The 26802-nt window shown below is 53.8% G+C and overlaps 1 protein-coding gene across 1 annotated transcript; it reads left to right on the forward strand.

The window, feature by feature from the left end:
- The first annotated feature begins 151 nt into the window (after positions 1-151).
- Positions 152-26802, forward strand: USP31 (ubiquitin specific peptidase 31). Its single transcript, XM_068698836.1, has 16 exons — positions 152-879; positions 8789-8926; positions 9384-9472; positions 10584-10676; positions 11824-11959; positions 12490-12634; positions 13418-13601; positions 13756-13867; positions 14375-14469; positions 14781-14858; positions 15293-15422; positions 16711-16830; positions 16989-17214; positions 18057-18215; positions 18945-19097; positions 19643-26802. Exons 1-16 carry the CDS (start codon positions 280-282, stop codon positions 21184-21186), a joined length of 4002 nt encoding a protein of 1333 aa, XP_068554937.1. The 5' UTR covers positions 152-279; the 3' UTR covers positions 21187-26802.

Here is a 26802-nt window from a genome sequence, read left to right on the forward strand (position 1 = left end):
GCCCCGTGTCCCTGTGGGGGGTCCCCGTGGTGTCCCCGTCCCCCCCGGCGGCAGTGGCGGTGTGACGGGGGGGGCTGGGGGCGGTTGGGGGGGGCTGCCCGTCGGGGGGCGGCCGTGCCCTCAGCCAAGATGGCGGCGGGGCCGGCTTCTGCCCGGCGCGGCCATGGCGGCGCGGTCACGTGGGGCGCGGCCCGCCCCGCCCGCGGCATGGCGGCGCCGTGAGGCGGCTGCGGCCCGGGGCTGAGCGCGGCGGGGGGATGCGCGCTGCGCCGCGCCGCCATGCAGCGGGTGGGCGGCCCCGGGCCGGCGGGCAGCGCCAAGGAGAAGCGCTCCTTCAGCAAGCGGCTGTTCCGCGGCCGGGCGGCGGCGGGCGGCGGCGGCGCGGCCCCGGCCGCGGCCCCTGCCCCGGCCCCGTCCCCGGCCGCGGCGCCCGCCTCCGCCGCCCCGGCCGCGGCCCCGGGGCGCTCGCTGGGCGGCTTCATGAGCCGGGTGCTGAAGACCCTCTCCACGCTGTCGCACTACGGCGGCGAGCCCGAGCCCCGCGGCCCGCAGGCCCCGCGCCCGGCCCCGCCGCGGGCGGCCGGCGGCCTGGGCAGCTGCCTCCCGCCGGGGCCCCCCCGCAGCCCCGAGCCGCCCCCGCCGCCCGCAGCCGGCCCCGAGGCGGTGCCCGGCGTGGCGGGGCTGCGCAACCACGGCAACACCTGCTTCATGAACGCCGTGCTGCAGTGCCTCAGCAACACCGAGCTGTTCGCAGAGTTCCTGGCGCTCGAGCAGTTCCGCGGCCCCGCCGAGCCCGGCGAGGTGACGGAGCAGCTGGCGCAGCTGGTGCGGGCGCTCTGGACGCTGGAGTACACCCCGCAGCACAGCCGCGACTTCAAGGTGAGCCCCGCGCCTCCCGCGTGCTCCTGGCCCCGTGAGCTGCTCCCAGGGCCTCGCCGGGCAGCACCGCGTGGCTGCGGGGTGTGAAGGCGGCGCCTCTCGGTGCCCTGCCCGCACCGTGCCCCTCGCTGCCGGGCAGCCTGGCCGGGTCCCGCTCCATCGCCACGTACGGGGCCTCGTGGGCCTTTCCTGCGGTCAGCAGGTTGCTGTCCCCCGTGTCGGTGCCGTGGGACGTTTCCCCCGCGCTGCTCGGGGTGCTGCAGCCCAGCCGGGCGTGGGGTGCATGCGGGCACCTTGAGGAGCAGCAGACAGCCCGGACCCCTGTGCGGGTGCCAGGTAAGTGGCAGCACCGTGTGTCCCCACAGCTGCTCGGGGCGGCCGCTGCTCAGCTCCTCGTCCCCAGCGGGAGCCCCGGGCAGGTGCCAGCGCACTCACTGCTGACAGCACTGGAAGCCAACTGACAGCTCTGCTGCTAATTGCCTGGCGGAGGTGCCCGTTTTGCTGTTTCATACCTCCCTTGTGCCGCGCTAGAAGTTGCAGTGAACTTGTGGCAGGGCCGGGAGCACCGGCAGTGCGGAACAGGGCGGCCGCTGCAGGAGCTGCTGCTGCCGGCGGGGCCGAGGCCCTGACCCCAGCACTCCCCCCTCTTGCCCTGCACACCAGAACCACGCGGTGCCCGGCATGGGCAGAGCGGGGTCCCCTCCTCCCGGCCTGCAGCAGGGTCCGTGTGCCTGTGGTGTAACCGCACCCTGGAGCGCCTTTGGGAGAAACGAGACCCAACTGCTGTGAAAACGTTCCGGGCCTGCCGCGCTTCTGGAAGCCGCTCAGGGTTGTTGAGCTTTGCCGTGAGGACTGCCTGGCACGGCCGTTGGCTGCAGGGAAGAGCAGGCACAGGGGCAAGGGCCATGTGCAGACCCTGGCAGACGGCACCGCTCACTCACGGGGCAGCTGGAGAGCGGCTGCCAGCCCCCAGGCTGCCAGGAGCCTGCCCTGCTGTGATCTCCCTGCCCTGGAGCCTTCCTGACACCGGCAGAAATCGTGGGCTCCTCCTGAGTAATAAGAATCAAAAAGCTTGAAGGCGAAGCTATCTTTTGGCAGCACAGCTGATAAAGGGGAAAGCAGAGCAGCTCTTAGGCCGAGGAGTGCTCTTTGTGCAAGCCCAAGGTAGAGGTGCTCAGATAAGAGAGGCAGAAAGAGGAAGGGAAACAGATAGGTGGATTAAATTAAGGCCATGTTCCAGGCTTTGTTTTTTTCCTAGTGGAACTTTCTGTGTCTGTTGGCCACCGTCACTAACGGTAAGTGAGTGCTGCTCTGCTCCTTGGTGCTGTAGCTGGAGCACATCAATCTGCTACCTGCCAGGCCCTGGGAGGCTTTAAAAAGCCTCTTGCTGGGGGGGATCTTGTGCGAGCAGGTCCTGCTCAGAGCCGTGCGGTATCAACAGGCCTGGGTCCTACTCCAGGGGACTTTGTTGTCGTGTCAAGTGCTCGGCTGTTTCTGCACAGGGGTCAATTACTTTCACTAGTACATTAATGCCTCTGAAGACAGTCGGGTAGCTTGAACCTGCTATTAAATGCGGTGTTCTTAATTAAAAATTTCTTCAGCAGCAGACTTGCACGGTTAATTTAAATGTATAAACAAGAGGCTTGTATTTGAGACAGGTGAAGATTGGTGTTTTCACTCTGGAAACTCTTGTTTGTTTGTTTGTTTGTTTTTAAATGGCAAAAAGTGTTTTCAGGACAGTTGTTTCGTGCTTTCACTCCAATAGTAGCAGTTATTGACAGTAACATTTATTTGGTACTTGAGCAGCTCTTTATCCAATGTGCTAAGAAGTGTTCCTGTTTGTGGGGTTTCTTTTTTTTCTTTTTGTTTTCCTCTTTTGGTGCCATGTATAATCGGGTAAAGGCAGTCCTTGATTCCTAAATCCTTACCTGCAGGTGCTAAGCATATTTTGGGGTGCAGGATAACACTTATCCTCATTCTTACATCTGTAGGTGTTTTTCTTGGGGCACTTTTCCAAGAGAAGGCCTCTCAGTGTCCTTGTGGACAGGGCCCTTGGAGGGGGTGAGTCTCTTGATGCTCTCTACCCTTAGCTGTTTTTTTCTTGGTAGTATTCAAAGCATTTCTCCTTGTTTAGGTTGGTCTTTGAGAAAATATCCATCCTACGGACTCATGAATCACAAAGTCCTGCTGCTAGAAACGAGCACAATGCGATTGAAACAAGTGGTTGTGTGGCTGCGGGGCCAAGGGGTCGCTCTGCGGGTGATCTGCAGGGCTGTGCCCTACGGGGCAGGGAGGGAGCCCCTGGAAGCGACCTCCCCGTGCTCCTGCTGTGGGGCATCGGGGCTGCCCCGGGGGCTCTCCTCGTCCCCAGCAGGTCCTGGGAGGGGGCAGAGGGTCTGAGGGCTGCGGGATGGAGGCAGGACAGGGAAGGAGCCGGTGGGTGCGGGTGCTGGCAGTGCAGGGACACCACGCACCTCCCCTCGGGCGGCACAGCAGAGCCGGGCACTGCTTTGGCTCCCCGATTGCCCCCTGCTCTCGTGCAGTTTGTTAGCAGTCCTTCCCCCGACAGCTCCGTCCTTTTTATTTTCCTGCCTAAGCAGAGCTGCTGCTTTCATAACTAGTGCCAATATTGCAGCTCGTGCTTCCTCTCTCCCCTTTGTGATGGGGTGACAATAGCAGCAAACATCCATTGTGTCAGCAGGAGCTGTGCTTCGGGCTTGTTTTTTTGCAGGAGCTGTCCCTGTGTCCCCACAAAGTTGCTGGGAGCTCAGCTGTGCGGACAGAGTGCCCTTTGTGCTGGGAGCCAGCCTGCGGCGCTCAGAGGTGCTGGTGGGGTCTTCACTGGGGAGGAGTTGTATTTAAACTACTTGGGTTTTGAAAATCCTATACGCTTACCCAAATCCTCTCCCTTTGTCCTTCTTGGAGTTCCGATCTGTGGACAGTGAGGTTATTTTTTTGTTCGGAGGCTTTCTTCTTAGCTCAGTGTTGTGGTCTCACCCGGCTGGCAGCTGAACACCACACGGCCATGCAGTCACCCTCCTGCCTCCCTCTATGGGATGGGGGAGAGAAACGGGAAAGTGAAGCCCGTGAGTTGAGATAAAGACAGGAAAATAATAAGAACAATAATAATAATTACAATAATGATGCTAATAGTACTACTACTAATGATGTGTACACACAAGTGATGCACAATGCAATTGCTCAGCACCCGCTGACCGATGCCCAGCCTAACCCTGAGCAGCCGCCCCCCATCCCAGCCAGTCACCCTATATACAGCTCAGCATGGCCCCATAAGGTATGGAACACCCATAAGGTATGGAACACCCCTTTGGGCAGTTGGGGTCAGCTGTCCCGGGTCTGTCCCCTCCCAGCCCGTGCTGCAGCCGCAGCCTGCCCGCTGGCAGGACAGCGAGGAGCTGAGACGTCCTTGGCTTGGTGTGAGCGCTGCTCTGCACCGAGTGAAACATCGGGGGGTTATCAGCGCTCTGCTCATCCTGAGCCAGAACACAGCACCCTGCCAGCTGCTGGGAGGAAAATGAACTCTGTCCTAACTGGAAGCAGGGCGCTAGGCTGGCTGCACACCGGAGTGTCTCGGTGTATTCCCCAGCCGCGTGCAGCTGAGTTTCGCAGTGCTCGTGTTTCAGAAGAGCTCTTGGTGTAAAGGCTGAAGTTGGGACAAGCAGCCATCAGCTGCGGTGATCGCTTCTTTGTGAATTAATTAAACAAACAAACAACACCCAACAAACTCCTGAATTGTGAAGCATCGGGGTGCCTGGTGTGCCTGGCTGGGGGCTGTGGGGGGACTGCAGGCAGGCGCAGAGCTGGCTCGCTGGGCGTGCTGTGTTCTCCACGCTTCGGCCTCATCCAGCTGAGGTATTTGAAGGAGGCAGTGGCCCTCCCGAGTGTGCTGCTCTTCTCTGTATCAGGAAAAGCCAGACGGGTCTGACACCCAGCTCTGAGAGCTCGCTGTCGGAGCGTTTCCTGAGGCTTGACCTGCGTGCACTTGGCCGTCCTGGCAAATCGTCTCCTCTCTGGTGGTTTGCCTCGTCCCGGGCTCAGCACAGCTTTTAGTACAGCTCACAGGGAACTGAGCACAAAGGCCCGGTGGTGCTGTGCCAGTTAGCAGGGTGCTAACTGCACGTGCTGCGGTGCTCTTGCCTTTTGTTTTCCATTGTGATTTTATTGCTCTTCCTCCTGATGTTTCCTCCCCTTTCCTCTCTCCTGGCTATGCCCTGTTCTGCAGCCATCGCCCATCGGTCCCTCCACCCACGGCCCCCTTGCTCCTGCTCCGTGCCCGCTGCCGTGTCCCCGGGTTTCTCCCCCTGTGCTGCGGGGTGCTGCTGGCTCAGCCCCGTCCCTGGGGCTGGGATGGACACGAGCCCTGGGCTGTGCTGTCTGCCGGGTTTGCTGCCCCCAGAGCGGGTGTCTCGTCTCGCCTTGGAGAGGGGAAGTCACCATGTGAGAGCACAGGGACCCCATTAGATCAGCACTTCACAAGGTGTCTGCTGTAGAAGCTGCCCAAGCACAAAGCTGACTGTGGGATTAAACAAAAAAACACCACCAAATCTCTGCCCGAGCCTGACTTTAGGATGTTCAATGGAAGGTAAATAACGGGCTCTCTTTCCTGCTCACGTGTGTCATTGTTTCAGGGCTGTAACGAGCTGGTTCCATCCGTTCATGCACAAAAACCTTTCCACAGCTGCTTCCTACCAGGAGCACGCTGGCAAGCAGCAGGCTGACATCTTTCCTGTGGTTGTCTGTGTTAGCTGGGAGAACAACAGCAGCAAAGGGGAGGCCAGGAGTTCAGCTATGTTTGGCTTTATTTATTGCATCTATTTAGAGCAATAGATGATTAAACTTTCAGTGGGCTGATAAAAATGATAATGCATCTTTGCCGTAAATCTGCTGTATGGATGGACAGGGACTGGGTTGGTTGTAGGATGCTTGCATTAGGGGGTCAGGTACGTGTGTGCGTTCAATAGGAAATTATGATTTTTTCCCCCACTTATCTCTTCCAGCAGTGTATCCATTCAGGATGTCTGTGCTGGTGTGCCTGTGGGGAGGGGAGGGGAGGGAAAGGAAGGGAAGGGAAAGGAAGGCCTCGTCCCCTCCCCTGCCCTGGGGCTGTGCTGAGGTGTGCCCGGTGGGCAGGGAGCCCTGGCACCGCGTGCTCCTGGTGTCCTGCAGCCCCCGGGGTGTGGGGCAGAGCGGGCTGCACGCGGCCCCCAGCTCACTGGGGACTGGCTGGTGGCTTGCTCAGACTGTTCAGTTTGGGTGGGCTCCTTCCTCCCAGCCCCCGTGCGTTCTGTGGCACTGCCGTTCTCCGCTCTGCTGTGTCTGCACCGCGCTCTCTGCCGGCTTTGCTGCCGCAGCGCCGTGCGGTGCGCTGGGAGGGAGGCGTGGAGCACTCCGCAGCAGCGGTGACAATGACAGCAATGACAATAATAACAATGATACCAGGCCACTTGTCACGGTGATGGCAGGAAGCGTGCGTAACGCTGCTGTTGCCGGAGTGTTTTTGCAGCACAGCCTCTTGTGAGGAAATGGCATCTGATACCTTGTAGTGCTTCCTGAATCGCTTCCAGCGCCGTGCCATCCGTCTCCACGGGCAGCTCCGTGTCCCTGGCACACGCAGGCTGCGAGGAGCAGACCCGGTGCTGCTGGGACGGGAGCGGTGCCAGCACAGCCCCAGCCCCGCGCTCGCTGTGGGACCGGGCGTCAGCAGCACCCCGCGGGGTCTGTGCGGGTGGTGTGCTGGTGGCACCGGGAGGAGGGCGATGAGAAATCGAGCCGGGATTCCCGAGCTCCTTGGTTACGCCTGCTTCCACAGAGAAAGCCCCTGCACGCCTCCCTTTGGACTTGAAATACCAGATTCGCTTCCTCCTGGCAACGCCGAGGACCCTTTTATCTTCAGCTCTGTCTAGACGAGGGTGCAGTGGGAGCACCCGGTAGCTGGCTTCCCTCAAACAAACCAGCCCAGGTACGGCAGCCGGCTCCTGGCACGTCAGGTGGGGGTCTCCCCTCCGGCCTGGTGGTGCTCTGGAAGGGGCAAGAGCAGCAGCTGTGCTGGCTGCTGTGCTCCTGCACCTCTTCCTCATCCACCTGCGGTCACCTCACCCCGGGCAGCATGATCCATGGTGCCTGACACGGGGCTTGGCAGATTTTGGCTGATTGGCTGACTTTTGGTTCAGAACCTTACGTGGGGTTTCAAAGGTAAATTCAATTTTCAGAAGTTTTACATTGAACAAGGATGATGCTTGCCAAGGAACTTTGTGCAGTTGTCCTGAATTCTTCCCTGTGCCCTTGGGTGCTGTGAACTGATCAGCTTGCATTCCTCACAAAGCGGATCTTGGACATTGTAGGTGCCGAGAGCACCCACGGGACAGGCTGGTGACCAGCAGGGCCACCAGGCTGTGTCTGTTGGTGTCACTCCGGAGCAGTGGTAACCACTTACTCCTCGTGCAGCTGAGCTAGGTTCCTCTAGGTCACTGAATCTTGTCCTGGTGTTTTTTGGTGGATGAATGTCGGGTGTTCAGGCATCGGACCAGGATCTGCAGGGACGTTAACTGTATTTTCGTGGTTTAGTGTTTAATGTTATAAACTGGTGCAACACAAACAAATCACCAAGCTTTCCACTGATGGACAGCGAGAGGTATAAATAAGGCCAGCACATGAAGAGGATTAAGGTCCTTCCTTTTAGATTACATTTTGTCCTCCCCCCATAGATCTTGTTTTGCTTGATTGGAACTTGGGGTGGGGAAGGCTTTGCTCTCCTTTAACCTCTGAGTCCCTGCAGACTCCTTTCCCCCTTGGGACTGGCTCGCGGCAGCACCTGAGCTCCTGTTAGTCAAGCACCGAGCCGGGTGCTGGGCTGCGGCTCTGTGTGGCAGAGGTGGGCACTCCACGTGCACGGCTTGCTTGTCTCAGGCTGTGTTTGCATGGTTTAGCTGGAGGGTGCTGGTCCCTGTGCCCGCGAGGGAGGGAAATCTGCTGCCAGAAGGCTCGCACATCTGTAATGCGAGCAGATTATTTCTGTTTTCTGTTATTTTGCTGCCTCGAGGCAGGTGGGCAGATTAGAGGACAATGTGTGTCTATCAGTCCTTTCCCGTCTTTCCCATTGCCCCTCCCTTCTGGTGACCCCATTTTTGCAGGGATAAAGCCAGCAGCCCAGCCTCGTTTCTGCGATCTGTTGCCGAGTCAGACTGGAGAAGCAGCAGAGGTTTGGCACCGCGGGCGTGCAGTGTGCCTGGTGCTGCGGGGCTCAGGTCTGCGGCTGCCCCCTCGCCCTGCTGCTGCCCCTCTCTGCGGCCCTGTCCCGCTGAGGCTCTGCTTTGCCCAGCCAGGCCGTGCCCATGGCAGTGCTGCCTGACACCAAGGCAGTAGGTTGCTGCTTGGCTGGGAACACACCAGGACCAGCCCACCATGTGCCATGTGGCATTACTCAGAGAGCGTTTGTGCCAGGCATCGGTGCCTGGTTCCCATCCTGCAGGGCTGTGCAGAGCTGGCTGCCCCAGCACCGTGGGAAGGCTGGAAGCGAGATCAGGGAGCTGGGGCAGAGACACCAAACAGCTCCTGGTGTTGGTCACTTCTGGGGAAAGATGCGGCAGGCCCCGTCCTGAGGAGGGTGGCACGTGTGGCCCAGCTGGGGGCTCGGTGCAGATGTCCCCAGAGCTGCAGGGCAAGGGAAGCCTGTGGAGGTGCAGGTCTGTGTTCCTGGTGAACTTCAAGACCCTCCCATTCATGTCCAGAAGAAAAACAGGTTGGATCAAATCCCTTGGGTGTGCTGGTGTCCTCCTGAGATGGCTTTTCTGGAAATTCAAGTGTAAATTACACACATTCCCCAGGCTCTTCAAGCGTACCCAGAGCAGTACGAGTTGCCTTTACCACGTGCCTCTCTGTGTCTCCGCAGAACATCGTGTCCAAGAACGCCATGCAGTACCGTGGGAACGCCCAGCACGATGCGCAGGAGTTCCTGCTCTGGCTGCTCGACAGAGTCCACGAAGATCTGAACAACGCGGTGAAGTACGGTGGCGTGCCGCCCCTCAAGGTGAGGAGTCTGCTGTGCGCCAGCGTGGGGCAGCAGCTATCGCTTTGCGTACAATCTTTCTTTTTAAAATAAATCTGCCTATTGGCTCCTTAACTCCGGTATGCAAACGGAACAAAAGCTTGGGTTAGAATCGTTTGTTTCTGGCCTGTGAACGTAACTGGATGTTTCGTGAGGCCCTGGCACGGGCTCCCTGCTGCAGCCCTTTGTGAAGGCTGGGGAGGTTGGCAGGGGAGCTGCCAGGAGCCTCATCTGGGGCGAGATCCCTGCCCGTCCTCGGCTGTGCCGTGTTCCTGCGTAACCACCTGCATGCCGGGGAGCACTCGTTGCTTAAAAACTGTGTGGTGCTGTCCTGCTGTTCCTGGTCAAGGAGCGCACAAATTCGGCTAGGAGTACTGGAGCCGTCTGGTGCCCACCTACACGCTTGGCTATGCTTCTGGGCTTTATTCTTTTCTTTTAGCCGCCGCTGGAGGATGATGTGCTGCTTGAGGGACCAGCCTTTCCCATCAGTAGTACTTTCGTGCAGGAACTCTTTCAAGCCCAGTACAGGTATGATGTGTTGTACCTTTTGAGGCGTTACTGCATGTACTGGTGACCCCAGTGTACTCTGCCCTGACCCTAGCTCACCGTACAGCTGAGGCTGGTGTCATGTTAACTGCTACTTCTGAATTGTTCTGAATAAATTTTAAACTAAGATCTCTCACCAGAGGAGAGAGAGAGTTTGACTGCCTCAGATTCGGTATATTGTTTGAAAATCTACAGAATGTGCCACCTCTTCAACTGCCCTGACCCTTCCTGAAAGCAAGCCAGTGCTTAACGGAGCAAAGGCCCAGGGCAGCTCGGTGCTGCGAGGCTCGCCCTGCCTGCTCGGGGGCAGGAGCCTGCAGCAAGACCTGGAGGTGCCTGGAGGCAGCTGGGGAGCTGCAGGTCCCAGGCTTCTTGCAGAGTTCTCGTTATCTGGTGCTTGGGAACCCGGAGTCGAATCCTTCCTCGTCCCTTCAGGGTATTTCCTGTGAGTTTCTCAGACTTCTGGGAAGTGAGCTCTAACTTCAGAACTACTGCAGGAAAACAACCTCATTTTGAGTTCCTCGATAGCTTGTATCTGTGCTGCTGTGGGCACTTGAATTACCGGGCGTTCCCCCCAGTGTTTGCCAGGTTTTCCTTTGCAAAGGAGACACCTTAAGCCCTGGTGCAAAGCCAGCATAAGGTGAAGGTGAATCTGAATGAGAGACGTGTTGTTTGGGGTTTTTCCCTCCTGAATAAGAGATCTGTGTTCCTGCAGTGCTCACTGTCCCCGTCTCTTCCCCTCTCTTCAAAGAGAAAACCCTTTCAGGTCTTTCACATCGGAGCTGCGATTGGTGAATTATTAATCTTGCAGTGATGCTTATTAAAAGCCAAATTCAGCGTCTCAAGCAAAGTCTTTTCCTGGCATGCCATGTAATGAACTTGAGACTAATTACTCTGAAAGGATTCAGACATCCAGAGCCCCTCGCTCACCACGGCTGTGCCTGCTGCACCTCTGTGCAGAGCCACTTTGTAGGGAGGAAGAAGAGTGCAAGGGCAGCCGAGCTGACACGCAGAGGCAGTAATTTGTGATGTGATCATTTATCCATTCCTGATGAGATGATGTGTAACTGTCCTCTTATTGCTGTTGTAACAGGTCCTCTCTGACGTGCCCTCATTGCCAGAAGCAGAGCAACACCTTTGACCCTTTTCTCTGCATCTCTCTGCCAATTCCCTTGCCTCACACACGGTATGTGGTTATCTGTTGGTTGTTTTCAGTGTAGTCAGAGTTGTGCAATTTGGTATAGAAGCAAAAGAGATGACAGCAAAATCTCTGTTTTAAAAGTCTCTTAAAAAATACAAGGACCTATATGGTACTTAAATCTTCGATTTGCAGGTAAATTGGAAAATTGAGCCTTTTACTTGTTTCAGAATGTTTCAGAGAAAGAAACCTTTTACTTGTTTCTTCACCCCTACCCTTCCAAAAACCTCCTAGAGAATTACTTTGTGGAGAGAAGTTATCTTTGATTCAGGGAACCAAAATGTTTTGCTTTATTTATAGCATGTTGAAATTAAAAATGGGAGAAGGATGAAACTTTTTTTTTTTAATTTTTCATGGGAAAAGTCTCTGATCACTTTAATTTTAAAAAGCGAAGTTAAAAGCTCTCCTGCAAAATTTTTTGCTTTTGAAATACAGCCGTTGCCAATAAAGAAAAAAGGAAAAAATGTCTAGGTAAAAAGTTCAGAGCAAACATCATGAGAAGCTTATTTATGTAGTGGGTAGCAGGGCTGTGCAGCTCCTTCACCTGATGCTGTGTGTGCAGAAACTTTGTGTGGGTTCAAGAAGCAAAGGAACGAAGTAATGACAGTACTCAATGTGAAGGTGTCAGGTTTGGTTCGAAGCTCCTGCTGCACCGCTAAGTGGAGGCTGAGGGGGCTTTCCAGGGAGAGCGTTTCCTGTAGGGTCGCTGCCCCGCTGTGCTCCTCTGAAGGCATTGCTGTTACTGCTGGGGGAGGCAGGACCTCATTTAGAGAGACAGCCCGGAGATCTGTCCTGGTGGTCACAGCAGCTCTCCGAATATTCCAAGCTACTGCTTTGGGCTGACCCACATCACAGCGCGCTGGCTGGGAAATCAGATTGTCTTGCAGTGGAGAGTTTTATTTTTAACTCTGGGATTTTTTTCCAAGAACACTTTTTGCTTGTAGGAACAAGCAACAGCAGCCCGTGTAGTAAGAAAAGTCTTTAGAAATCCCACACGTGTGTCTGGCTGAGGCTGAGCACAGCTCTGGGTCGTCAGCAGGGCCCCGTAGCTCGCAGCAGCCTGGGTGCCGTGGTTGGGGTGGGTGCCCCTGCAGAGGGGGGAGCTCTCCCCAGGCAGTGCCTCTGCTCCCCGCAGGCCGCTCTACATCACCGTGGTGTACCAGGGCAAGTGCTCCCACTGCATGCGCATCGGCGTGGCCGTGCCCATCGCCGGGACCGTGGCCAGGCTGCGCGAGGCGGTGTCATCGGAGACCAAGATCCCCACGGAGCAGGTAAGGGCTCGCCGTGCCGGGACCCCTCGTGCCGAAGGAGGGCAGTGCTGAGGCTTCCAGCCCGTGGGAGCGGTGCTGGCCGGGTAGGAGCTGCAGTTGGCTGTCCCTGTCTGGATGGGGGAGCAGGGTGGTGCTGACCTGAGTCACGCTTTTCCCTGTGCCATGACCCTGTGACCACTCGCGGTGCGAGGGCAGCCGCCTGTGCTGTCTGTGCTGTTCTGCCCCGTGCCCTGCGATTCCCACGCGTGGGCAGTGAGAGAACTGTGGGGCAGCTATGGAGCAGGCACAGCAATTCCTCTGCAGGATGAGTTCCAAGGAAGCTGTCAGATCCACCAGCACCCCCTCTCGTGCTGTTGTCGCCCCAGCTCCAGGGTCACGGCCACCCTTTTCCCGGCTCCTCGTGCCGGCTGGCAGCAGGGTGCTTTGAGGGATGCCACCCGTGGCAGGTAGCCCCAGTGGAGGCATGGGGCAGCTCAGCAGGGCCAGGACCGGTGGCATCAGGGGCTCTGCTTTTCTTCTGCTGGCTCTAGATCGTGCTGACGGAGATGTACTACGACGGGTTTCATCGCTCCTTCTGCGACACTGACGATCTGGACACGATTCACGAAAGTGACTGCATTTTTGCCTTTGAGACCCCGGAGATATTTAGGCCCGAGGGTATCCTTAGTCAGAGAGGTAAGTGGATAACTGAGTGGTGCCCACCCGGGTGATTAGATGAGGAGGGCTTGGTTTTGTAAGCAGATGTACTTGATAATGAAAGCGCCACAAGTAGACGATGCCCTGGTGTATTGATTTCAGCTCTGACTTTGTCCAGACTCATTCCAGCAGACTCAATTCCCTCGCTCCCTCAGCTGGGAGGCTGTCAAGAAGTGATGTACATGGCTTTCTTCCTCTTCCTGGCACTCATTCTTCAGGCCAGGCTGGCTTCTTCTGAGATCTGTTGTTAGGCTTGCTTTAAAGGCCTGATAGGGGCCAGACCAAGCCACTGAAATTGTGTTATTTAAAATCAGATTGCCAGTGATGAACAAACAGTCTGAGGAATGAGAAAACATTTTCTCTGTTAAAGCTCAAGAAATTCAGCTTTTCTGTGCCTCCCTCTCAGAGGAAGGGAGTAATTGCATCCTGGGTAGACAGAGGGTAATCAGAGGCAAATTTCATTATTGGAAGTAACAAGGAGGGTGTCTGCCACTTCAGCTTCTCATGCAGTCAGACAAGATATGAGTATTTGCACAAATTACTGTGAAAAATCAGTTAGTTGAGCATTACATAACACTTATTTCTGTAAAGAAGTAGGCACCATGGAAAGTAATTGCTCACTGAAGTCTTTGTGCGAGGCTAATAAAAATGGTCAGTCTCACTTCCACGCCGGCCTGCTCCTCGAGGCCCAAGGAAGGCTTCCCGAGGGGGATGTATATTGTAAATAATGGTACAAAGTATCCCGTTCTCCTAATTTTTCAGGATTACATGTGAACAATAACCTGAATAACTTGAAATATGGCACTGAGCACTCCCGAACAATATCCTACTCTCAAGGAACAGTGAAGTCTGGAAAACTGGAACAGCCTCCTACTAGACAAACAGCAAACGACAAGATTGTCTTGCTGGTGTGTAACAGAGCGTGCACTGGACAGCAGAGCAAAAGGTGACTGGCAGCTTCCCGGCCAGGCTTACGGCTCTGGCTGCTTCCTTGGTGGCCTGGGCTTTACTCACCGTGTGGGGCAAATGCAAGGTGTGGGAGGGACGGCTTGTGTGCACGCTCTTCTGATCTCTTCCTCAAATGCTGCTCCTTTCTCTAGGTTTGGCTTGCCCTTTGTGTTGCACCTGGAAAAAACAATTGCTTGGGATATTCTGCAGAAGGAAATTCTGGAGAAGATGCAGTATTTCCTGCGGCCTGCAGCCTGCTTGCAGGTGAGCCAAACGATGTGGCTGCTTTGAGACCAAGTGGGAAGGGAGGTTACTGGGAGCAGTGGATGTGCTGCGCTGGTGCCTTCCCATATTTCTTAGTGCCGTGGATGTGCTGCGCTGGTGCCTTCCCATTTTTCTTAGTGCAGTAGTGTCCAAGTCTGATGTGCTTTTGTCTGCTGTTTGCTGAACGTTGCAGGTAAGAGTAGACTGACCAGGTGAAGGAATGACATGCTTCTCTTCCTTCCTTACCCCCGAAAGCTACTCGAGAAGTCAGTGCTGCTGTGTGCACTGGAAGTGGTGCTTGTCTTAAGGAAGGCTGTGGTTTGCCTGGTGACTGCTGAGCGTGTGTCTGATGGGAGTTCCCTCTGAGCAGCACCTTGTCTGGTCGCTGCAGGGGAGGTTTTGTCTTTTGTAAAAAAAGACAAAGACGTTCTAGGATAAACTGTTTGCCTGTGCTGTGAGGTGATGTGTGTTTGAGTCATTCAGATGGCTTCTGCTGTCTTTCTGCAGGTTTGCCCGTTCAGCTTGCGAGTGGTCAGTGTTGTGGGCATAACGTACCTGCTACCTCAGGAGGAGCGGCCCCTCTGCCACCCAACAGTGGAAAGGTAGGCGGCAGGGACCGGCCACCTGGGGCTGGGGATGCAGCTGCAGGGAGAGGGGCAGTCCTGGCACAGCTGCGTGCAGTGGGCTTCATGGGCCTGGGAGCTGGGAATGACTGAGAGTCCTCAAGAAGCTGTCAGGATTCCTCCGTGGTGTGTCGTGCTGTCTAGGACCTACTTTTTTCTACTTTCCAAGCTTGATCTGGGTGGCAGTGGGGGAAGGTGAAGGGCTAAAGAAAATAAGTTCTGTGCATATGAAAGACAACATAGGCCTCAGATTCCAAGATGGGCTAATTTCTGTCTGCTCCTTTCTCCAGGGCATTGAAGTCGTGTGGACAGGGCGGAACTGCTCACGTGAAGTTAGTCGTAGAATGGGACAAAGAAACTAAAGATTAGTAAGTATGGAGTAGGAAGCCTTAAAGTGAATTCCCGTTGACAGCCTTGCTTGCAGCCAGCTCGGCACTGTGCTGCCTGTGGGACCCGGCGGGGGCCGTGCACACTGAACGTGCTCTGACCCGGAGCCCTTTGCCCTGCAGCTGGCATTCTGCGTTACAGAGCAGGTGTCTCACCTGTAGCTGCTTCCCTCACCAACTATATTCATGTGAGACATCCTGTGGGCAGTGAGCTGCTGCCGAGATGCTGCTGAAGCTGCTCATGTCTGTGCTCTGTTGTGTTGCTCTGGTGGGGTCCTGCCAGGCAGCTCTCACTCGTGGATAATGAGACAAATGCAGGAAGGAGCTGCTGGTTCTGCTGCTATCCTTGTGTTGGCTCAGCAGCAGTGTGGGGAGCAGGTGGCTGTGCTGGTAAATGTGTTGTGTCTCTGGTGCAGCTTGTTCGTGAACACGGAGGATGAGTATATTCCAGACTCTGAAAGCGTCCGCCAGCAGAGAGAGCTTCATCACCAACCTCAGACCTGCACTTTATCTCAGTGTTTCCAACTGTACACCAAAGAGGAACAGGTAGGGGCACGGCTGTGTAGCAGCCATGACTCAAGGCCTGGTAGGTCTGTGTGCTGCTTGAATCCCATGCTCAGCTGCGTTCTGCAGACACTGATGTGTTGAGGCAGGAGAATAAATTTGTTAACACAGCACTAGCCACCAGTCCTGCTAGCAGAGCTTTTCTGTGGTAGGAAGAAAGCTGTGGGCAGTACTGCTCCCCCTCCAGTCCCCGATGTTCAGACTGCAGATCACAGGAGCAAGTTCCTGTGCTTCCCCCTGTGAAACAGCAATGCCTTTTCTGGCGTTCAGGATGAAGGATCAGATCAGTGTGGCACTCTGTGGGGAATGTGCTGCTGTCGTGGAGCAGTCGGGTGCTCCCAGGCCTGAGCTGGGCAGCTTCCCAGCTGAGTGGGGACCTGCTGGGCAGTCACACAGGGACAAGGGGCTCCAGAAGTGTGGCTGCACTTCTCCAGCTCGGTTCTCGGTGCGAGGAGGTGGAAGGGGCAGGAGCGATGATGTGCCACAGTGCAGGCTAGAGCTGGGTCTGGTCTGGCCCTCACCTGGAACATCATGCGAGTGATCTGTGCCTCTTTGCAAGAGGTCTCTAATCCCCTGTAAAAAGGGATGGTCCCAGATGTGGACTGTGGACCTGCCATTGAGCTTTAATAATTTTGGAGCCTCTCTTGTCGCTTCTTTCAGAGGTGAGAGAAAAGTCGTCTGACAGCTTACAGCTCTGGCTTCTCAGTTTTCTGAGCATGGGGCTCTGGATGGAAGTGCTTGTCATGCTTGTGGCTTTTAAAAGATACCATCTCCTTGGTGGAGAGTGAAAAGCTCCGTCTGTAACTTTGTGCTACTGGGGCATGGGGAGACATGGAGAGGGTTCTGACAGGTGTCAGAGATGAAACTTGGAGTATATCTGTAATCCTTCTGTTCAGGTTCCTTCTTTGCTGCTGGTGTTCCTGCAAGGATACTGCTACTCAGGCTGCCAAGCCTGCCGGCTTTTTCCTTTTTTTTCTTAATTTCTAAGGGACAGGGGGGTTTGAAGGATGGAAATAGTTTCTCCGCACAGCAGCACCAGCTGAATTCTGTCTTGCACTGGGAGGTGCCTGTGCCGTGAGGCACCCCTCTCTTGCCTCGTTTGCTGTTTTGAAAGGTATCAGTGGGAGCCCTGTGTTTCTAATGAGCTTGATGAATGCTGGAGGTAGCTGAGGTGCGTGTGTCAGTGCCTGCACTGCGCCTTGGGCAGCGGGGCAGTGGTGAAGAGCTGCCGTGGAACCAGGAAACTAATACCTGCTCCTGCCTCTTGTAGCTTGCCCCAGATGATGCATGGCGATGCCCACACTGCAAGCAGCTGCAGCAGGGCAGCATCACACTGAGCCTCTGGACCTTACCTGATGTTCTCATCATACATCTCAAAAGGTTTAGGCAGGTAAGAGTGTCTGCGGGGGTGCTGGATGGGGAGCGACCTGATGAGAGCATCTCAGCAGCAGCTGCTCTGTCTGACACATCTCTTCAGGGTTTTGTTAGTTCTGCCAAGTGCGGTGGCCTCCCTGCCGCTGCAGCTCGTGCTGTCCTCCACTTACACAGGAAGGAGACCGAAGGATGAAACTCCAAAACATGGTGAAATTCCCCCTGAGTGGCTTGGACATGACTCCTCACGTGGTGAAGCGCAGTCAGAGCAGCTGGAGCCTGCCGTCTCACTGGTCACCCTGGAGGAGACCTTACGGCCTTGGAAGGGATCCTGAGGACTACATCTACGACCTGTACGCAGTCTGCAATCATCATGGCACCATGCAAGGGGGACACTATACAGGCAAGTGCTCTGCAATGTTATGTCCGTTAGCTCCTTTCAGAAAGAAAACAGTTCTGTTCTCTATCCTGTCTGTAGTTTTTTCCTCTCTCTTGACAAAAGGACCTAACCCAGTTCAGAGGGGCTGGCTATGTGATATTGGATGGGGAACTTTTATGACCCTGGGAAATGAAACAATGCCTGTTGACCCCCAAATGTCCTACTGTGTGTTCCTTTCTCCTTTTTTTTTTTTTTTAACCTTGTGTGTAATGTCACCAGCCTTTTGTGTCTCAAAAATGCTCTTTCCCACCACTGTAGTTGCCAGAGTCTTTTATATATGAGAAATATTTGCACATTGCCTGTGCGTACAGCACAGGTTTTGAATTCCTCTTTGCATGTTTTGGCAGCTCCCAGAGCAGCCAGAGGTAGGCTAAGTTGTTTGGTGGTTCTTAGTATCTGTTCATTTTCACTCAGCCCAAAAAACATGCATCTGGCTTTGCCCTCTGCTGCACACCTCTGGGCTTCATCCTCCTGTAGCCTCCCTTCTGGGACTCCATCAGGAGGAGAGTCACTGGTGGGGCAGACCCTCCACGAATAACAACGTGGAGTGAATGGGGCCACCCCAAATAGTGTTCTGTTCTGAGCAGCAATGCTGAACAAAGGCAATCCTGAGCTGTGAGCTGTTCATTTTATTCTGGTTGTCTCAGGCTTCCTTCTTGCTAGTCAGACTGGAAGAGAATGTGTTGCATGAATAAATCTTTCATTCTCCTCTGAGTTTATCGTAGCAGATAAAGTCATGTTCAAGTTATCATACGGGAATCCTGATAGTAGGAGTGAGGAAAGTCTAATGGTAATGTTTCTCTCAGCATATTGCAAAAACTCGGTTGATGGCCAGTGGTACTGCTTTGATGACAGCGATGTTCAGCAGCTTTCTGAAAATGAAGTCTGCAAGCAGACAGCATATATTCTTTTCTACCAGAGACGCACAGCAATCCCATCGTGGTCTGCTAACAGCTCTGTGGCAGGTAAGCCCTGTTACCTTTGTCAGTGAGTGGATGTAGTTCTTGTCCTGCATGGAACTGAGGAATTTTCTGCCTGCCTCTGCTTACACCCCAGCTCTCTGTCCCAGAACTCACAGTGAGCTTGTCTCAGAGTCCTCTGCTACACCGAGGAGACTGTGGGAAACTTCCCACCTCTTCTGCTGCCCAGCCTTATGTACCCCATGCTCGTTATGGCAAAGAGGCTGTGGAGATGGGGGAGCCCCCTCCAGTGCCACATGTTCACAGCTGCCCTTGCTGAGCCAGGACGTAGCCGTGTGGCTGGTTCATTCCCCCTGCCAGTGCAGTAGGTCTCAGGTAAGCGGCCAGCAGCTGGACATGTTGGTTGTGAATCTGGGCTGAGCTGTGGGCAGGTACAGGCTTGATTACTTGTCTTTGTAAATAAAAGGGTTTGCAGGGTGCATTTGTGGCAGCTCGAGGACTGCCCTCCACCTCTGTGCTGTTGCACTGAGGCATGGATTCTTTTGATTCATATTGGGACAAGTGTGATGGTCTCTGTTGCTTCTGACACTAACTGCATATGAGTAGAGGTTTATTTCTGCATGGTCTGGATGCTGTGGCCATGTGAGACAGCCCCAGACTCAGTGTCTGTTGAAGCTGGTGCAGTACTGACCTGGCTCTGTGGCCTTCCCAGAGGTTTCACATGTTGTACAGCTCTGTGCTGCTGGTCTGATGTCTCTGCCTGATGCCTTGCAGGCTCCACGAGCTCCTCGCTCTGCGAGCACTGGGTCAGCCGCCTTCCTGGTAGCAAGCAGCCCAGCATCGCTTCAGCAGCATCGTCACGGCGCACGTCTCTGGCTTCGCTCTCTGAATCGGTGGAGCTGACCGGGGAGAGGAGTGAAGATGATGGTGTGTATTAACGATGCAGCGCCTCGGGGAACTGGGTCAAAAATATTTTCTCAGGCACTAACTTGTCAGCTACAAGATCCCTACCAGGACAGCTGCAGGTGAAGTGGTTAGGATGGATGGTTTCTCTAGCAGCTGGGGGAGGCAGGAGCACAGGTGGGCTTTTCTCTGGTGTGAAATGATGGGCAGGAACCTTAAGAGCCTTTCAAAGAAAGAAAATATTGTCAACTAAACCTCTCAATCAAGTATTTAGTGTTTTTATTTTCTCTGGGTTTCACTGCAGCACCTTTGCAGGGAGGCTGACACACTCCTGCTGCTTGGTACAGGCTCTAATTGTCTGCTGCCCTGCTGTCTCTTCCCATGTGACTCCCACCATGGGGTTGAGAAGACAGGCAAACTTTTTGTTGAATTCCTTGTTCAGCTGTTATGCAAGGAATGGTGCCTGTGGTGCAGGTGAACTGTCTGACTTGTAGGGGAAGGGCATCTGTGGATGGGTGGGATAAACTGTGGGCTTGGCTCTCATACTGATGATGTTGCTTCCTCTCTAGGAGGATTTTCAACTCGGCCCTTTGTGAGAAGTGTCCAGCGTCAGAGCTTGTCGTCTCGATCCTCTGTCACCAGCCCACTGGCAGTGAGTGAGAACGGCGTCAGGCCCTCGTGGTCGCTCTCTGCAAAGCTGCAGTTTCGCTCCAACTCCCCGTCACGCTTCTCTGGAGATTCCCCAGTACACACCTCTGCTTCCACCCTGGAGAAGATCGGGGAGGCTGCTGATGATAAAGTCTCCACCTCTTGCTTTGGCAGCTTGAGGAACCTTTCTAGCAGCTACTTGGAACCCTGCGATGGCAGCCGCCGAGAGCACAGGACGGCTCGCAGAGCCCCCCTGGCTGTCATGGAAGGGGCGTTCAGGGAAGAGTCTGTTGTAAGGACATCTAGCTCAGACCTTTCGGATGGGCTTGGAAAAAGCTCTGTGCAGCCAGACAAGAATCACCCTGCTTTGGACCCTTTTGATAACAACAATCAAATTGCCTTTGTTGATCAGAGTGATTCTGTGGATAGCTCTCCGGTCAAGGAGGTGAAAGCCCCCAGTGGGACGGGACTGGCTCCAGAGAAGGCAGAGGGAACCCCTAAGAAGGCTCACAGCTCCAAGGGAGCTTCCGAAACAGACAAAAGCTTGAGGAAGGGAAGGACAGTCTTATCTACCCACGAGACCAAAGTCTCTCGCTCTTCTCCTCCTCCCCAAAAGGGTTCCCAGAAGGTTTCCCGGTCTAGGAGTAAGACTGACTCCTCCAGGGCCAGTGGGCGACATGGGTCTCCTGCTCCCACTCAGGCTAGGAAGGACCACAGCACCAAGCCCGTTGAGGTGGCTGTCCCAGCAGCTCAGCAGAAGCAAAAGTCAGGTTCTTCTCCCTCTTCCACAGCTGCCAAGAAAGCCACATCAGGCTCATTGACTAAGGGCTCTTCTGCTGGGAAGAGCCGGACTTCAGACCGAAGCCTCAGCAGGGAGGGCTCTAAGATAAGCCTGGGCTCGGACAAAACGAGCGTTACCAGCAGCTCAAGAACGAGCTCCCCGCGGATAAGCCACTCCAGGAGTGACAGCAGGGCAGTGGACAGCAAGCACGTGAGGAGCTCCTCCATGGCCAACCTGCGGTCTCCCAATGTCGGTATGCGCTCTGGGCTGAAGAGGGACAGCAAGTCAGAGGAGAAGGGGTTGTCCTTCTTCAAGTCGGCCTTACGGCAGAAGGAGACCCGGAGGTCAGCAGACCTGGGAAAGACCACAATGCTCTCCAAAAAGGCAGCGGGTGGCAGTTCCAAGTCAGTCAGCAAAAACGTGCTGGAGGACAAGTCTGAGAAAGGTGGTGTCCCACCAGCCTCTCAAACCAATGCCAATGTTACTGCAAAAGAAAAGCTCGTCCCAAAAGATGCCGCACCCAACAAACACTCGCTGCTCTCCAGTCGCAAGTCCAAGTCTTCCCAGCTAGATCCCGGAGCCCAGTCTCCTCCTTCCAGTGGCAAGCAGTCCGCTGACAAGCCGCTGAAGAAGTTACCTTCCAGCATGCAGGTGTCCGTACGGCCTTCTCTGGAACCTCAGTGAAATGCTGCAATCCAGGTGTCTTTTCTGCTGAGAAGCTAATTTATTCTGAGCTCTTGTTTTTTGTTCATGTGCCTAATGTATGTTTTGAGGAGAAGTTAACTGCGAGTTGTTAAAGCGCCTTTTGATTCTGCCATCAAACCAAATAGCCACAGGCAGGCAGCACCGATGCAAGTAGTCTATCTGGAGTCGTTGTTGAACCCGAACGCAGCTGTCCCATAGCACTTGTGCAGGAGTCTCTTCGTAGAAAATGCAACAACTTCCTTCAGACTCAAGGTCTGAAATGGGAAACCCAGTTGTACTGACACTGGTGTGCTTCGTAGAGCTGTGAGCTGGTGTTCCTTTGGTCTTTTTCTGAGCAGGCTGTGTCTGCACTGGCCTTGTTCTGCGCTGTGGAGGATGCGAAGGAAGCCGGACAGGAGAGCCTCCCGCTGCTTACGCGCTCTCTCGACCCGCTCTCCCTACTCCCTTCCATTTTCTAGCTTTCTTAAGGGCAATATCTCAACACTAATGTTGTTTCTCAGGTATATACTCAGCCAGTATAGGAGGGACTAGCATTAGTGGATGGACAGAAAGGTACCCGTGTGTCTGTGCGTACGCGTGTCTTTGTAATAGATCTCACATTTGCATTCCGACAGCGGAAAGATTTTTCCATAAAATGTTATCTGCGTTTTTTGTTGCTCTGTCTGTGAAGAGTTTTACTGTCCACACCTGAGGCGACCTCTAGCCTGTTCTCTTTAATTGCTTTCTCTCTTCTGAAGCACTATGCTCAGCAACAGGAGTCACTGAGCAGCAGCTGGCTCCAGCCCGTTCCTGTGAGAGCGGCTTGTTGGTGCGGTGCCCCGGGAGGTGGCTGTCCCCGTGTGCCCGGCGGGCAGTGCTGCTGGGCCCCCCGCCCAAACCCCTGAGCAGTGGCGTTTCCTGATGTGCTCAGACACTTCCCTGGCGTGGTGCGGAGTGAGCACCCGTTACGTCCAGCTGTGGTACTTGCCCAAGGCAAGTGTCATCCTGTCTTCTCTGCCTTCTCTGAGCGAGGGTTGGAGGGGCCGTGCCCCGGAGCCGTGCTGGGGTTGCTGCCCTGCTCCTCCCTGGTGCACTCCTCGTGTTCCCCATGGTCTGCCCCCTGCGTGTCTCTTACGGCCGCGGTCCCGTCCCCCTCCGGGTGTTGGTCTGTCAGGGCTGAAGCACTACATCTAGCGACATCCTTGTTTACGTGCCCTTCTCCAAGGGGAGATTCCTCAAGCTCTTTAGGATTCCTCTCTGAAGGTGGATTCCTCAAGCCCTTTTGTATACTCATGGTGTAATTTTTTTTAATTTCATGAGGTTTTATTACTGCTCTGCATATCCTTTCTGTACGGCAGCAGCCTGTCGTGTGGCTCATGGCATGCAGCAGCTGGCAGTGTGCTGTGCACGCTTGTCTCTTGGTGAGGTCTTTGCCTGCTGCCCAGTCTCGTCCAGTGAAGCTCCCCGGGCTCAGCCTGCAGACCCCTGCTTGTTCGTCTCTCCCGTCACCGTGGCAGTGCCCTCAGTCGAGCAGTTGCTTGCAGCTGGCCTGTCCCAGCTCCACTCCTAGCCGCCGTTGCTGCTCCTTGGGTTTGCTCTTGGCTCAGCACTTACAGCTTTGGAGAGAAGCGTGCCTCGGGGCAGCTGCCGCCTGCTGCAAAGCTGGGGCTGGAGCTGAGCCGGGGAGCTGCAGGGCTCTGTGGCTGCAGCACAGCCCTCGGCCTGTCCTGGCTGAGCCCTTAGGACCTGCCTCCTGCATCCCAGAGGCAATGCCAGTGGCCTGCATGTTTTTACGGTCTGTTGGACTCTGTGCTGTGCCCTGGACTATATTTTTAAGCCTGACCGTGACCATCTTCCTGATCCGTTTCTTCTCCCATGCGTTGTCACCTTCTCGTTTAATGCAGCAACAAGGAGTGAAGGTGGTATCGCTTGCTTCTTAAATGTGTAACTTGGGTTATTCTCGGATTATTTTTTGTTATACCCAGCAGAGCAGAGGAGACTTGCTTCACATTTTGGTACTTAAATTTCTCCCTGAAATGCCAATATTGAAGTACTTGTTTAAGATTTGATCTGCATTAAGATCTTGCACCGTGTTGGCTCTTCTCTTGTAACAACTCTTCTAGCACGAATGTAATTCCGGTAGCTGTTGCTAACTTGGTTTGACATCCTTTTAATAGACAGAACCTAGTTCTCTGCGTTTCACCACGGGATGTTTGTGAAAGGCTATTTTTATCAAATGACACTTTCTTTTCATGTCATCCATCGTTCACTGGAAAAGTTCCAACTGGAAGATGGTGTACGGTTTCTGAGGTGTTTTTTGCTAATGTATTGCATGTCTGTGCTGAAGGAAACTTGAAGCCATGTCCAAGCTGGCGTTTCAGCCGAATGCCAGTTCAGAATGTTTGTATTTGGGGCAGGAGAGTGGTCATTAGAGCTGCCGTTAGGATACAATGGGAACGAGAGGTCTTGGTGCCAAGCGTTCCCGTAGCTGAGGTTAAAAGCAGTCAAAGCTCTGCATTCCCAAGATAAGTTACGTAGCCCTTCCTTTTGTGCTTACTGTAATTTCTGATGGAAACTGCTGCCAGCTCCAGCACTGTCCGCTCTGTGTACGCTGCCAATTTGGTTTTCTACCCGGCCCTCTGGAAAACAGCAGCTCTGGTGCTCAGATGCCTCGCCCCATGGATGAGCGTGGGGTGGGCTGAGGAGCTGGCCCTGCCAGCGCCCCGTTCTTCCCATTGAGCTGGTGTTGCAGAGTGACTGAGAGCTGCTGCCCTTCTCCGGGGGGCTGCCAGCACGTGGCGTCTTCTGGCTCAGGAGGGTTTGACTTCGGGTGTCCTCAAGCAAAATGCTTTGACTTGCAAGGGTGCACTGATGTTGTTGAGTGTAAGACACGTCGGGCAAAACATGGAAGGCAGGGCTGTAGGGACCTGCAGAGTGCGGTCCCTGCTCCCGTGGCTGTGTCAATTCTGTAACAAAGCAGTTTGGAAAGTAGCTGCCTGCTGCCTCTCTGCGTCCTCTGCTCTCTGGTCTCAGATTTCCAGCAGTCTGTGGATTTCTTTGCATAGGAGAGGGCTAAAGGATGCAGGCCCAGGATCAGCAGTGTCCGTGATGGGTATAAATCCGGGTCTGATCACCGCTAAAACCCTGGCTTCACCAGTGCTGTAGAGTAAATCTTTCTAAAACTGATGGTGGGCTCCTGCAGGCCTTATTTAAAGTGACTTGAGGAAAACCATCAGCCTCCTTGCTTTAAGCAGACTTGTTTCTTAGCCCTTTCCTGCAGAGGAATCCCGGTCTGTGTGCACCACGCTGTCCCGATGTGGTTGTGGCCCAGCTCGAGGGGTGCTCCAGGGAGGGACCTTCCCAGCACAGGCTCGGCCTTGCCTGGGGGCTGTAGGATGGTGGGGGCTTGTGCCTGCTCCACGGCAGCTGCTAGTGCCCGGCCCCCCCTTTCCTGAAAGTTCGGGCCCTGGAAGGCTTTGTGATGTGCTTCTAGCTGAGGTCGGATGGAATTCACCTGGAATTCACCTGCTGGGGTCTGCCCGTGCCCCTCATCACGCCCCTGGTCCGAGGCTTGTGCCGGGGGCCAGCCCTCAGGGCCCGGGAGAGCAGCGCCCTCATTGCAGTGCCAGGTTCCTGCTGGGGTCACCTACAGAAATTATTTTTACCCTTTTTGGGCTTTGTCTTTTGGATAGTGTTTAGTAGTGTACAACTTATAAGCACATTTTCAACGATGTGTATTCAAGAGGCACCTCTTATTTGTATTAATCACATTTGATAGAAGATCTGGTGCCTGCAGTTCTCAGTAACTCGTGTCTCACTTTGGATGTATAAATTGTAACCCTCTCCAACTTACCAGATATGGCTAAAAAAAAAGTAAAAAATAAAAACGCTTAGGATAGAAAATTAGCAGCTTAATTACAGTACACTTACTGCAAGTGCCCTCATCCTTCTTAGCTGCAGAGTTGTTTGCTTTCCAAAGCTGAAACTTGAGCATGATCAACCATTTTTTCTACGTAATAAAGGCAGTTTTGCATGGCAGTTCTCTTGCTGTACTCAAATGCATGCACTTATTAACTATGCAAGCATCTAATACAAACCATAGACCGTGCTTTCAGTATCCAGAGCTGCTCCCTCGGTGCCGGAGCACTGCTTTGACTCTGTACTTCTGTTTCTTGGTGCAGCTATGTGTCAGCACACAGGAGCATGTACCTGGTTTCCTGCTTTATTTGCACATCTTTGATTCTTTTCTTTGCAGAATTTGGGATTACTGACAAGGCTGGAGTGTAGCATAACGTCAAAGGAATTTGAAATGTTGAAATGAGAACAAACTGGTTTTCTGTATTGTATTGTTTTCTCTCTTTTTTTCGTTTTTAAAAAAACAGGAAAAACCCGATCAGTGTTCGTATGTAGCCTGCCACTTTGTGTACCTGTACTGACACACTCTGCGCTGTGGGAAGAGGCTGTGCCCGTGGTGGTGCTCGGGGGGCAGCCCCCAGCAGCCGCCCCCCCGGGCCAGCCCCAGTGCCACGGCTGGGGGCTGCCCTGAGCCGTGCCCGGGGCTCCGCTGCCTGGGGAGGGTGGGGAGCGACATTCCGGGTGGTTTTGCTGTCATCTTTCTTTCTATCTTCGTCATTGCCTTCTGATCCAAAATAATTTGGCGGCATCTGATGTTATCTGTGGAGGGAACTGAAATTTAGTTTTAATCTGTGGTGAGATGAAAGTACTATGCGGTTTCCTTAATAAAAGCACCATGAAGCATTTCCTATCAGGAGCTTTATTTTGTAAAAATAAGGGTATGTGAAGACTTGTATGTTATCTATATTAGGTTTAAAGGTTTAGGAAGTCTTCTATTTTTTTTAAAGGCGATAGCACTCAATTTATCTGCAAATAGTGTTTTTTAAAAGACACAGATTAAAACTAAGTGTAAACACAAATTGTTTTGCTCTAGGCCCTGCAGCACAAACACGCTGCAAGAAAGTTAGCGTTAGGTTTGTATGGCATTTGTGCAGTGCAATAAGAAAACATTTTTAGGTGCTACATTGCCTTGGGTAGGGTGACACAAGGGAATACAGGCTACAAGTGGCTACATTATTTTCTTGTGGCCTTCCAAGTATTAATTTGTACAGATTTGCTCACCAACTGTGCCTCACCATTGGTTAAAATTGAATTTTAAGTCCTGTTACAAATGTAGTTTCTCTTCTGGACACAATGTCAGATTTTACACTGGAATATCTACAGTTCTGAAAACTGCATGTCACATCACTGTACGCCGATACTGGGACGTGGGGCTTGCCCACACCTTTGATATTCTCTTCTGTATTTTAATGTTTTTGAACTGTACAGTAATCTGGAGAGCAGGCTGTCTTTACTTGGGGTTGAACATTGTACCATAAATTTTAAATTATTTGAGGACAAGTGCATGAGACTGTGTCAATGCCTTTTATTATTTATTTGTATGTTTTATTATTCAAGGTGTATGCACTTTTAATACGCAGAATTTATATTTTTATGTTAAAAATCATTTTCTTTCAGAAAGAAGAGTTTGAATATGAGGAATTGGGATTCAGTGGAAAAAGGGGAATATGTAATAAAATACAATAAATTTATTACTAGGCA

Source organism: Anas acuta, chromosome 15 (genome assembly GCF_963932015.1).
Source record: "Anas acuta chromosome 15, bAnaAcu1.1, whole genome shotgun sequence".
NCBI classification, from domain to species: Eukaryota; Metazoa; Chordata; class Aves; order Anseriformes; family Anatidae; genus Anas; species Anas acuta.